Below are 13,763 nucleotides of genomic sequence, written 5' to 3' on the forward strand. Positions count from 1 at the left end.
AACAGTAATTGCTGTCTACTATGATGGATAATTTATCTCAAGAAAGGGACTACCAATTCCATATCCTTTCTGGTCCCCTGTGAAAATACCATAACCCTGGTCCCCTACTTAGGGATGAAAATTCCAGGGACCTTAATACAGGGGCACCTTCTATTGGACATGTGATACTATAATGATGGGTATATAAGCTAACTGTGTACACAAGTATAAATCCCCATACTCGATGCTGTATAAACGGGCCCTTAAATGCAGGTAACATATCTACCTTCAAAAGTGAAATTTAACAAGGGATATGTGAGAAGGTGGATAATGCGATAATACTTCAGGGGAGGAACGAGCAGAATAATGGGCTGGTTAGATCCTGGGAGTCCCTGCGGTTCAGACGTGCCCTGCGTTTCACCGATGAAACGTACGATGCATCGTGGAGGTACGGTAGTTTCGGAAGCGACACATGCGGTCACTTCCGGTTGCGCTCCACGGGGTGGAACGCATGAATCCTCTGGCTCCAGTTCAGGATATGACGCACGCGGCTACTTCTGGTGCGCTCCACAGGGTTGAACGCATGGAATCTACTGGCTCCCACTGAGGGAGAGGTCGGATATTGATGGAATGGCGTGCCATCCAGGCGAACAAGTGGAAATGGGGGTTTGGAGTAAAAACCAATGGCGCCAAAAATTTTTTAAATCTGCAATGAAATGTGAGTACAAACATGAGGAGGGGCTGCCATGAGAAATAGGTCACACACCAGGGGGCGTACCTTACTAGATAGTTGTACATAAGAGGGAATGGATAAGGGCTTTCCCCTATGCTAATTGCCCACATGTAGCCTGAGACACAGACAGCCATATCGGCTTTAGGGAGCTCCTGCCACTGCGGGGTCCTATACCGAGGATAGACATTTAAAGCTCATCACAAGATTCATTTGATTTGTTCCCCTGATGAATCCCCAAGAGCGGGGAAGAAACGCATAGGGAAGTTTAATAAGTTGTGGATAGTGGGATGTCCATAGAAGGGCACACTTGGGGCCTGTCCTTGTAAGGACAGGAGCTATACAGGGGCATGACAGGAGTCAGAAACTATCACCCTGTCAGATCCTTCCCCTGCCCATGAACATATGAAAGCATATCCTCTACAATGGTGAGACCAAAACATTTTTTAACTTGAGCACTGGTATGCACGAGCACTTTATACATTGGTTTATTTGTGTCTATTTTGTTCTGACTTTAATGTTACAGTAAAATTTACGTTTTAATTTAAGGGACACGCTCCTTGCTATACTCATAGATTAAAACTTCTTCAGTCTTTTTGTGTCCATAATGTATTACACAGATCACTATTAAGAGTTTGTCCCTTCTAGGTTATTTGTCTCACCCTCACCTCCTCCAGTTCTTGTCAATGGAGATTTAGAGTACGAATTCCATTACCTTGTTCAATGGAGGGAATATGGCCCTGAGGATTGATTCTGTGTTTCGGCTCATTCTATGAAGGCCAAATGTTTGGTCAGATGCTTCCGTACTAGGTTTCCTGGGAAAGTGGCACCCTCTAGATATGGGGATACTGTCACGATTCCTCCCCTCAGTGTGCCGTGGTGCACAGTTAGCGACAGCTCAGTCACCCAATCGGGTGCAGGGGCATGCTGAGCTGTCAATGTGTTGATAACTCTGTCGTCCAATCCAGTGCAGGGGTGTACTGAGCTGTCAAAATTTTGATTGACAGATCAGCCATCCAATCCAAGACTGGGAGGTGCTGAGCATTTTGCAGGTGCTCTGTTTTTTAATGATTACCTAGCTAATTAGATGAGCTCTCAGTCCTAAATCTCTGGCAATCATAATTTGTTCGGCGGTGCTGTTTGGCTGGTAATTCTGTGCTCTGTTTATTGATCTATTGCTCCCTGACTTTGGACTTCACTCTGACCGTCCATTTGCTCAACCACTTTGCTATATCTGCTATTTTTCTGGTATTTTGACCTCGGACCGTGACCTGACTGTGCCTTTGTCTTTTCCCTTTTGTTCTTTTGTTTACTAACATGCCCTCTTGGTATCTAACCCCAAAACATTTGCCTACCCTATCTCACGGCTTGTCCGTAAGTGGTGATTAACATTACATTAGCGTTACCCATTTAAATTTGAGGATATAACATGAAAAAATGTTGAAAAGTTCATGGCATATGAATACTTTTTCAAAGCACTGTATCTTTTGTGTGCATACTTGTATATATTTTGCAGTGATTGTATTTGGTGCCAGATCAGTTGCACAGCTCGTATTTATATATTTATTTATTTAGTTTACTTATTTATATAGCGCCATCATACTCCACTCTACAAATATTATCATAGCTGTCCTCATTGGAGCTCAAAATCTAAATTCCCTATGAATATGTCTTTGGAGTGTAGGAGGAAACCCACACAAGCATGGGGGAGAACATACAAGCTCTTTGCAGTTGTCCTTTGTGGGATTTGAAGCTATGACCCAAGCACTGCAAAGTAACATACGCTTGGCATGTGTGCTGAAAGCATTACCAATACCTGCACCAAATCTTCTACATTTTGCACATCTAGTTACAATCATATGAGAAATTATTAGATTGTAAAATATTAGAATAATTTTTGCCATCCAAAGTGCAAAACATTAATTATATTATCCAATTTACCTTTGTATTGGTGCAGACAGTGCTAGCAGGACATGGATTGTTTATACATTCGTCTAAATCCTGACACATCTGAGAAAGAGAAAAGAAATTGTAACAAATTTAAGATCACGCATATGTAGAAAGCTAAAAATTATAAATAATAGCCCCTTCCCTTCTCATATGTCTCTGTAACACTTTTCTTCAGTTTTCACTATAGATCAAAATTACATTATCAAATGTTATTTAATGATTTTTTTGTGATTTATAAAATATGCCAAAAGATGCTGTAAATCTTGTAGATATTGTCTGGCTAGAAAAGTAATTGTTTCATGGTTCATTCACACACAAGCACACATACTGTACACACACTTTTTTCGGTAATTTCAGACATAAGAAATATGCTGTTATTTATTTTTTTATTATTATTATTTTTTTTACTAACGTTGGTCTGTTTTTTTTGTTTTCTAACATATTGCACATGTGTGTTTTATTTTACATCATCAGCTCTGTAAGAGACCTGGCGCCACCCTGCTCGCCGCACTCAGCTCCTGATTCAGACAGTGTAGGGAGAGCTGCTGATTTTGGTTTTTTTTGTGGGTATACCATATCATATTTTACACAAATCCAGCTAAATCAATAGTCTAATTATGGAGTACCTAGATTGCAGTGCTAGGTAGGCAGGGGAGTGCTTGTGGCTCTATACATATCAGTGCAAGGCATGCAGGCACTGTATGTGCGTATATATATATCATTGCATACATCAAGAGGGTCCATTCCATTACTGACTGCTGCTTATTACATATATTGACCGTATATACCCACCCCCAGGTAATTGTTTTTGCATCTTTATCCTCATTATTTTATTCCAAAGCAATCCAGAGCCCCTTTTTTCTGCATTTTCTTGTTGACACTGCAGACTACAGTCAAATCCTTTTCATAGTACAGCGTGAAAATTCAGCAATTCTAAACGGGTTTGCCCGTTTCAGCCATCACATCTGAGTGTGCAGAAAATTATGGCATTTTTTGTGGTACTATAGTATATTTTGGAGTGTCTTATACAATTTTTTTACACCATTTTGCTGCCAAAAAATATATAGCTACAATTTATCACTGTGTTTTGTCAGCCACACGGATCGCATATCATTGCGCAAAAAATTGTACTATTTCAGGCCTCCATAGAATTTTTTTTGTTGTGTCAGCCTACTTATTGACACAATTTTGGTGACAAAAAAAAAAAGCAGGCCACGTATTGAACATTGTGGTATCTCCGTCAAACGCCTCTTTTATCTATGGGCTAAAAATTGTGGCATTTCAGGCCTACATTCACCTATTTTGGCGGTGTGCTAGCCTAGTTCTATACAGTATTTTTCTGTTAAAAAACAAAAATGCAGGCCATATATTGAACAGTGTGGTATCTCAGTTAGACGCCTGATCTGTCTGTGGGCTACAAATTTGGGCATTTCAGGCCTACACTCACCATTTTTGGTGGTGTGTTAGCCTAGTTCTATACAGTATTTTTCTTTTAAAAAACAAAAATACAGGCCACATATTGAACAGTATGGTATCTCTGTCAAACGCCTCTTCTATCTGTGGGCTAAAAATTGTGGCATTAGAGGGCTTCATTCAACTGTTTTCGCTGTGTCTTACCCTAGTTATTAACAACAGTTTGGTAAAAAAAAAGAATTGTTACCTACGGTCCAGATATTTTAAACTGTGGTTTTTACGCACACTGATCACATGTAAGTTTGCTCCAAATTCAGCCATTTGTAGTGAATGTGGAAAATATTGTTGTCCATTTAAAATGGGCAAGTCGCGTGGCAAGGGACGAGGAAGTGGACGTGATGCTGATGGTGCATTCAGAGGCCTAGGGCAAGCTGAAATTAGGCCACAACAAACACCCATATCTTCTCGCTCAACCTTCCTGTCCCAATTACTAGGGGACCACAGCAGACACTTTGCCACCACCACCACATCTTCCATGTGGTCAAGTCTGAGTAGCCGTGAGTCTGGACCGCATATTACTTACCCTGACCCTCCTTCCTCCCAGCATGCCGAGTGCCCGGAGGCAACTGATCCCACACTCCAAAGAGCTGTTCTGTTCACTTTTCCATTTATAGATTCAGGCCTATCGCCCGGTCCACTTGAAGTGGGGCAAGAGGAGATCGCATGTAGCGATGCCCAAATATATGAGCAGCCACGGTCACACGAAGGTGAAGGTGGGAAAGTGTCACAAGAGGTGGACAATGATGAGACACAATTGCCAGAACGTCAGGAGGAGGACCAGGGTGGGAATGTGGAAAACCAGGTGGTGGATGATATAGTAACTGACCCAACCGGCAGGAGGACATGCAGAGCGAGGACAGCAGCACACATGGGGAAGGAGGCATAGCACTCCAACAAGCAAGAAGAAGCAATGTGGTGGCTGCAGATAGAAGGCGGACAACTGTTCCCCATAACACCAACATGACGGAAGTTGCCAGACCAACTGTAAGGTCTTCCAGTGTCTGGTTGTTTTTTAAAGACTCTGCCGATAACCCCAAACAGGCCATTTACACCACCTGCCATGCCTGCATCAGCAGAGGTAGCAAAACTACCAGCCTGACCACCACCAGCATGATCGGGCACATGGCAGCAAAGCACCGGACTTTGTGAGTCGAACCCCTTGCTCCAGGAACAGTGTCTGTGGGTGACACCACTGCTTCTTCCACTGTTGTGCATGCAAGGCAATCCCCTGTCCATGGTGCATGTGAAGATGCCTCCTGCTCTGCACCTGTCATTGCCCACAGTCAACTAGCACCATCATCAAGCACATCCACCTCCTTTTCCCTGTGCAGCCTTCAGTTGTCCATACCCCAGTCAATTGAATGCAAGCGGAAATACGCAGCCAATGTCCCACAGGTCACAGTACTAAATTCTCGCATTTCTAAACTGCTTGCACTCGAAATGTTGCCTTATAGACTTGTGAACACGGAAGCTTTCTGCAACCTGATGGTGGCGGTCGCCCCAAGGTACTCGGTCCCCAGCCGCCACTATTTCTCCCGGTGTGCCATCCCGGCATTACACAAGCATGTGTCCCATGACATTACCCATGCCCTCAACAATGCTGTTACTGGGAATATCCACCTAACCACAGACACGTGGAAAAGTGCTTTTGGGCAGGGAAGGTACATCTCACTGATGGCACACTGGGTTAACATAGTGGGATGGAACACGTCCTCCTGAAGCAGAGGATTGCAGGCCCTATGTTAATCAGGGTTGCCCCCATAGTCTACAGATTCTGCACCTCCTCCTCCTCTTCAGCCTCCATCTCTGAAATGAGCACATTAGTCACAAGCTGGAAGCACTGCAGCACTGCCTCAGCCAAGCGGCAACAGGCTGTGCTGAAGCTAATATGCTTAGGTGACAAACCGCACAATGCTGAAGAGTTGTGGACAGCTCTGAAAGAGCAGTCAGATTTGTGGCTGACACCGCTGAACCTACAGCTAGGCATGAACATGTGTGACAATGGCCGGAACCCGGTGGCAGCTCCGAGGCGAGGTGAACTCACAAATGTACCATGCCTGGCCCATGTGCTTAACCTCGTCATTCAATGGTTTCTCAAAAGCTACCCGGAGCTGCTGGATCTGCTTGTGAAAGTACGCCTTCCGTGTGCCCATTTTAGAAAGTCAGCTACAGCTTCAGCCACCCTTACCATGCTTCAGCAGCGTTGCAGCTTCTGGCTCACCGAGTGGTGTGTAATGTCCCCACGAGTTGGAACTCTACGCTGCATATGTTGGAAAGGATTTGTGAGCAGAAGAGGGCAGTTGTTGACTACCAGCATCAACAAGGAAGTCGTTATTCAGTTGAAACTCCACACATAAAACTTCAGTAGTGGACATGGATGTCAGACATATGTACCATCCTACAAAACTTTGATGACTCCACCAAGATGGTGAGCGACGATGACACCATAATTAGCATCACCATCACACTTCTCTGCATTCTGAAAAGCTCTCTGCTCACAATGAAAGAGGATGCATTGCAGGCGGAGCAGGAGGAAATGCAGTAAGGAACCATACAGGGTGATTACACATAGCCCAGCATTATGTCGTTCCAACATGGATTGGTAGACAATGAGGAAGAAGAGGAGGAAGAACAGGAGCTTCTTTCATATAAACGGTACTAAAAGCACAACTGTCATATCGTCTGTTCAGCGTCGATTGCCTGAAGACAGGGAGGGGGGTGAGGAGGAGGAGGACAGCATGGTCAGTCGTCCTGTTGGTGAGGACACGGATGTCTTGCCTGTTAGCAGTCTGACACGCATGGCTGACTTTATCTTGCGCTGCCTTTCCTGTGACCCTCGTGTTATCAAAATTTTCAGTGACACTCATTACTGGTTGGTGACACTTCTAGACCCACGCTACAAGGAGAACTTACAATCTCTTCTTCCAGAGGCAGACAAGTCTACTAAAATGGTGCAGTATCAGAGGGTCCTTTTTGCAGAATTATAAAAAAAAATTCCCATCTGGGTATGCTGGCTGCAGACGTCACAGTTCGTTGGACAACCAAGGAGAATAGGCGTGAGAGCCACAACTCCAATCTACAAACAAACAAAAGCACCACAAACCGACCATACAGTCCAATAAAATATAGTTTTATTTTATTAATATGTAGTTCCAATAAAAAAAGAAGGTACAACACAGGAAAATAAATACAGGTAAAAAATATAGGTCACAATGTCAAAATCCAAATGGTACAGAAAATATGTACAAGGAAAATAAGGATGCACACCCAGGAGAAAATACGATGGAGATCAAGCTGGGTGAAACAACAGTGTATGAAGTAATAAAAAAAAAAACAGTTTTCCAGTTTTGCACCACCTTTTTTATTGGAATTACATATTAATAAAATAAAACTATATTATATTGGACTGTATGGTCGGTTTGTGGTGTTTTTGTTTGTTTGTGGTCTGATTTTCTGACTGTCCACGTATTTTTATACCGGTCCGGCTTCTTGGTAGTAGGCACTATATATTAATTCACTCAATATTTATATGGCACAACTATTCCATTACTACCACATTAAGCACTTCTTTGTTTCTATTAAAGAACAACTCCAATCCAGCAGAGGCATGGGAACACTGGCAAAGTTCTGGGAGAGTTTTCTCAGACCCTCCCATCACCTGGCCCAAAGGCACGGGGTACTGTCACAAGGAGTACAATGTTTGGGAAGATGCCGAGAGAGTATCTTGCTGACCATACCAACAACCTCCCTGAATTCTCTGTGCCTTTTAATTATTGGGTATCCAAGCTGGACACGTGGCATGAACTGACTCTCTATGCCTTGGAGATCATGGCCTGACCTGCCGCTAGCGTTTTGTCAGAGCGGGTTTTTAGTGCTGCTGGTGGAATTATAACTGATAAGCGCATCTGCCTGTCAACTGAAAATGCTGACAGGCTGACTCTTATAAAAATGAACAAGGGCTGGATTGGGCCAGGCTTCTGTACACCACCGAATGATAACAGCGAAACATAGCCTCCAATACAGTCTTTTTTTGGGAGGTCTATTCCCATGCACCTCTTCACACCCACACATGGGTATAAGCTCCCTGATTTTGGCTATTTGGTGTTATCCTCCTCCTTCACCTCATCCTCATCATCCAGCACCACTAGAACATCAGAGTGAACTTTTTCCGGGTGATGCTACAGCCACTCTACTTGTTTGCAAGGGTGTTTATGATGCCCGTAAATATTTTATTTAAAGAAAAATGTGTGCCCCCCAGTGGAAATGTTTGTCAGCCCATACACTTAGGGTACCGTCTCACAGTGGCACTTTGGTCGCTACGACGGCAAGATCCGTGACGTTCCAGCGATATACTAACGATCTCGCTGTGTCTGACACGCTACTGCGATCAGGGACCCCGCTGAGAATCGTACGTCGTAGCAGATCGTTTTAAACTTTCTTTTGTCGTCAGATCACCCGCTGTCATCGCTGGATCGGTGTGTGTGACACCGATCCAGCGATGTGTTCGCTTGTAACCAGGGTAAACATCGGGTTACTAAGCGCAGGGCCACGCTTAGTAACCCGATGTTTACCCTGGTTACCATTGTAAATGTAAAAAAAAAAAAACACTACATACTCACCTTCTGATGTCTGTCACGTCCCCCGCCGTCAGCTTCCCGCACTGACTGTGAGTGCCGGCCGTAAAGTAAAAGCAGAGCACAGCGGTGACGTCACTGCTGTGCTGTGCTTTACGGCCGGCGCTGACACAGTCAGTGCGGGAAGCTGACGGCGAGGGACGTGACAGACACCGGAATGTAAGTATGTAGTGTTTTTTTTTTTTACATTTACAATGGTAACCAGGGTAAACATCGGGTTACTAAGCGCGGCCCTGCGCTTAGTAACCCGATGTTTACCCTGGTTACCCGGGGACTTCGGCATCGTTGGTCGCTGGAGAGCTGTCTGTGTGACAGCTCTCCAGCGACCACACAACGACTTACCAACGATCACGGCCAGTTCGTATCGCTGGTCGTGATCGTTGGTAAATCGTTTAGTGTAACGGTACCCTTAGTGTATGGGCATTCCAAGTATAGGAGACCTACTTCTTTACATTGTGAAAAGATTCATAGGAGGACATTCTCCACGTCTCTTCAGACACCACCACTAGAACACCAGGGTGAACGTGCAACAGCCACTCTAGTTTTTGGTAAGGGTGTTTATGATGCCTGTAAAAAACTTTTTTTTTTTTTAAACTCATGTGTACCACCCAGGGGGAAATGTTTGTCAGTCCATACACTTAGTGAATGGGCATTCCAAGTATAGGAGACCTGCTCATAGGAGGTCATCCTCTACTTCTCTTCAGACACCACCACTAGAACACCAGGGTGAACGTATTCCGTGATGCAACATTACTCTAGTTTTTGGCAAGGATGTTTATGATGCCCGTAAAAAATTAAAAAACCTCATGTGTACCCCCATGTCAGCCTTTGTCAGCCTATACACTTAGTGTATGGCCATTCCAGGTATAGGAGACCCGCTCCTTTATAATGGGAAAAAAATTTTTATGAGGCCATCCTCCACATCTCTTTCAAGGGGCATTGGAGTGCCTCCTAAGTTTTTGCAGGCCTTGAATTCACTGCATTGGCAAACAATATGGGAGACCCACTTCCTAATAATGGGAATATTGTTTTCAGGAGGCCCACCGCTACGTCTCTTCCAAGGCTTATTGGGGTGTGTGTAAATTTGGTGCAGGGCAGGCCTTGCATTCAAGGCAAACCGTATGGCAGTACCAAATGAATAATGTGAACTTGGTTTTTCTGTGGCCATACAGTATATGGGCTCAAAGGCTTTTTGGGGTGCATGTAACTGTGGAGCAGGGCAGGCCTTGCATTCAATGCATAGGCAAACAGTATGGCGGTACTAAACGAATAATATGAACTTGGTTTTCCTGTGGCCATCCAGTACGTGGGCTCAAAGGCTTATTGGGGTGCATGTAACTTTGGGGCAGTGCAGGCCTTGCATTCAATGCGTAGGCAAACACTATGGGAGACCCAGCTTCTTATAATAGGAACATTTTTTCAGGAGGACCTCTTGTACATCTCATGAAAGGGGTATTGGGGTGCATCCTAATTTTTATCAGCCACTCACTACATAGGCAATAACAGTGTAGGAGACCCACTGTTTAATAATGGCCCTTTAAGAATATTAATGCCGCCTGATGCCACTATAAAAATAGGCTTTGTGACTTTAAGAGTCCCTCCTTCATAAATGAAACAAGATGTGTCTGATGATGTGTCACACACCACATGGCCAGCTAGGGTTGTTAAATGTTACAATGACATTTCCCAGTGAATGCATTTGTATTGGTTGAAAGCAATGCTAAAGTTGAAAAACGCATCAAAAACGCTACGTGTGAACATAGCCCAAGCGGTGGAGGTACTTTTTCGGGGGGGGGTGTCTTTATTTTGCCTTACATACAAATTATTACCCCGGGAAGGATGTTCCTTTAGGCCGGTTTCACACGTCAGTGGCTCCGGTACGTGAGGTGACAGTTTCCTCACGTACCGGAGACACTGACACACGTAGACCCATAAAAATCAATGCATCTGTTCAGATGTCATTGATTTTTTGCGGACCGTGTCTCCGTGTGCCAAACACGGAGACATGTCAGTGTTCGTGGGAGCGCACGGATTACACGGACCCAATAGAGTCAATGGGTCCGTGTAAAACACGGACCTCACACGGACGTTCTCCGTCTGGGGTCCGTGTGCGTGCAGGAGACAGCGCTACAGTAAGCGCTGTCCCCCCCACATGGTGCTGAAGCCGCGATTCATATGTTCCCTGCAGCAGCGTTTGCTGCAGAGAAAATATGAATAATAGTGTTTAAAATAAAGATCTATGTGTCCGCCGCCCCCCCACCCCCTGTGCGCCCCCCCGCTGTCCTGAAAATACTCACCCGCTCCCACGTTGGCTGTCACTCCTTCCTCTCTGCCCCACGCCTCCTACTGTATGCGGTCACGTGGGGCCGATCATTTACAATCATGAATAGTCGGCTCCGCCCCTATGGGAGGTGGAGCCACATATTCATGACTGTAAATGATCGGCCCCACGTGACCGCATACACTAGAAGCCGCGGCCAGACCAGGAAGCAGCGAGGGAGGCGGGTAAGTATTTTCAGAACAGCGGGGGGGGGGGCGCACAGGGGGTGGGGGGGCGGCGGACACATAGATCTTTATTTTAAACACTATTATTCATATTTTCTCTGCAGCAAACGCTGCTGCAGGGAACATATGAATCGCGGCTTCAGCACGATGCAGGGTACCACACGCGTGGGTACCACACGCTCCGTGTGGTACCCACTCGCCATACGGGCGGCACACGTGTGCCGCACGTATGGCCTACGTGAGTTCCCAGGCACACGGACACGGATAACTCCGGTACCGATTTATTCCGGTACCGGAATTATCTGGACGTGTGGGACAGCCCTTAGGCTGATTTCACACATCCCTTTCCCTGATGTGGTTACATGTCCATCTTAAGTATTCTCCATAGCACCTGAATCTAGACATAGGCTCTGGAGTTGCAGGAATGTCTGCAGGGAGTCTTTTGCAAAACAATGGGGAGACAAAAAGCGCAATAGGGTCTTATCCACGTTACATAGAGGAGAATATACACCAAATTTGCTCACCTGGTTAGGATGAGATTAGAGCATGTAGATAGCGGCTGCTGCAGATCCACAGGTCTTCACCGACCAGAGAAATTAATGTCTTCAAAAGGAGATTTGTAGTTAAATTTCCGCGCTGCCTCTAAGATGAATTTCAGGAGAGTATAGTTGATTCACAGTGGTTTTATTATTTATTTATGAATAAAACCACTGTGAATCAACTATACTCTCCTGAAATTCATCTTAGCGGCAGCGCGGAAATTTAACTACAAATCTCCTTTTGCAGGGAGTCTTATAAGAGCTCATACAGACTAGAACACTTTGTAGTTTCTTCTGCTATTAGCCCACTGTACCTTGAACTTCACCTTGTCATTTAGCAATCAAACTCTCCTACTCACTAAAACAAGAAGTGGTTCCCTTTTTACTTGGTCTATTTCCCTCCCAATCTGGGCTAGCCCCAAACATTAGCCCTTGCCCTAATGTATCTACAATCACTATCTCTCTCTAACCTAAAATACTAAACTATGTGTTATGCTTACCTTTTCAGTACCTACACAGCAGCACCATTACCTAAAAGACTATCTATTACTATACATTACATTCCCAGATCTTCATGACATAGTCCACACTTCACATATCACAATGCATGTACAAAAATGCATGTCAATATTCACTTTACGCGATTGTTGTCTTAGGCTGTAGTCATACTTACCATATAGAAAAAAAACAACAAAAAACGGTCCAATTTTGACGGCCGAGAATCGCACAAATGTTCCTGAACAGTGATCCGTATGTAATCCGTTTGCAATGTGAGGATGCAATTTCCTCACATCTAGTAACAGTGTGACATCTGTATCTGTATGCAATGCGATTTTAACATGAGCTTTTACATACAGCAGTTCTCTCTATGTAAAAGCTCATGTTAAAATCGCATTGTTAAACACAACTGTAAACATCGTTTTGAAACCAAATGATCTTCAAAATATTATCTAATATATAATTGCCTAGAATACTACTTCCTGCAATTTGTGCCAACTTCCGTGGCTTTGTCCGGAGCTAATGTCCGGAGCTAATGTCCGGAGCTAATGTCCGTAGCTAATGTCCGTAGCTAATGTCCGTAGCTAATGTCCGGAGATAAGTGACGTCACCAGTGTCCTACACCCAGGCAGAGCACAGTGGCCCCAGGCAGAGCACAGGGGCCCCAGGCAGAACATGGGGCCCCAGGCAGAGCACAGGGGCCCCAGGCAGAGCACAGGGGCCCCAGGCAGCATATGGGGCCCCAGGCAGAGCACAGGGGCCCCAGGCAGCATATGGGGCCCCAGGCAGAGCACAGTGGCCCCAGGCAGAGCACACACCAAATCGGAGGCCGAGGGGCCCCGCCAACCAAATCGGAGGCCGAAGAGCCCCGCCCACCAAATCGAAGGCCGAGCGGCCCCGCCCACCAAAGCGGAGGCCGAGGGGCCCGGCCCCGCCCACCAAAGCGGAGGCCGAGGGGCCCCACCCACCACATCGGAGGCCGAGGGGCCCCGCCCACCAAATCGGAGGCCGAGGGTCCCCGCCCACCAAATCGGAGGCCGAGGGTCCCCGCCCACCAAATTGGAGGCCGAGGGTCCCCGCCCACCAAATCGGAGGCCGAGGGTCCCCGCCCACCAAATCGGAGGCCGAGGGTCCACACCATCCAAATCGGAGGCCGAGGGGCCGCGCCCACCAAATCGGAGGCCGAGGGGCCCCGCCCACCAAATCGGAGGCCGAGAGTCCCCGCCCACCAAATCGAAGGCCCAGGGGCCCCGCCAACCAAATCGGAGGCCGAGGAGCCCCGCCCACCAAATCGAAGGCCGAGCGGCCCCGCCCACCAAAGCGGAGGCCGAGGGGCCTGGCCCCGCCCACCAAAGCGGAGGCCGAGGGGCCCCGCCCACCACATCGGAGGCCGAGGGGCCCCGCCCACCAAATCGGAGGCCGAGGGGCCCCGCCCACCAAATCGGAGGCCGAGGG

The 13,763-nt window shown here is 46.3% G+C and overlaps 1 protein-coding gene across 1 annotated transcript in view; it reads right to left on the minus strand.

Annotated features, from left to right (window-relative positions):
* The window catches only part of LOC143766163 (cartilage oligomeric matrix protein-like), an 883,353-nt gene that overhangs the window by 539,307 nt on the left and 330,283 nt on the right, over positions 1 to 13,763 (minus strand). The window contains exon 6 of the mRNA XM_077253630.1: positions 2,651 to 2,719. Coding sequence (XP_077109745.1) covers positions 2,651 to 2,719 — 69 coding nt within the window. The remainder of the gene's footprint in view (positions 1 to 2,650; positions 2,720 to 13,763) is intronic.

This window comes from Ranitomeya variabilis, chromosome 1, assembly GCF_051348905.1.
Source record: "Ranitomeya variabilis isolate aRanVar5 chromosome 1, aRanVar5.hap1, whole genome shotgun sequence".
Classification (NCBI taxonomy): Eukaryota; Metazoa; Chordata; class Amphibia; order Anura; family Dendrobatidae; genus Ranitomeya; species Ranitomeya variabilis.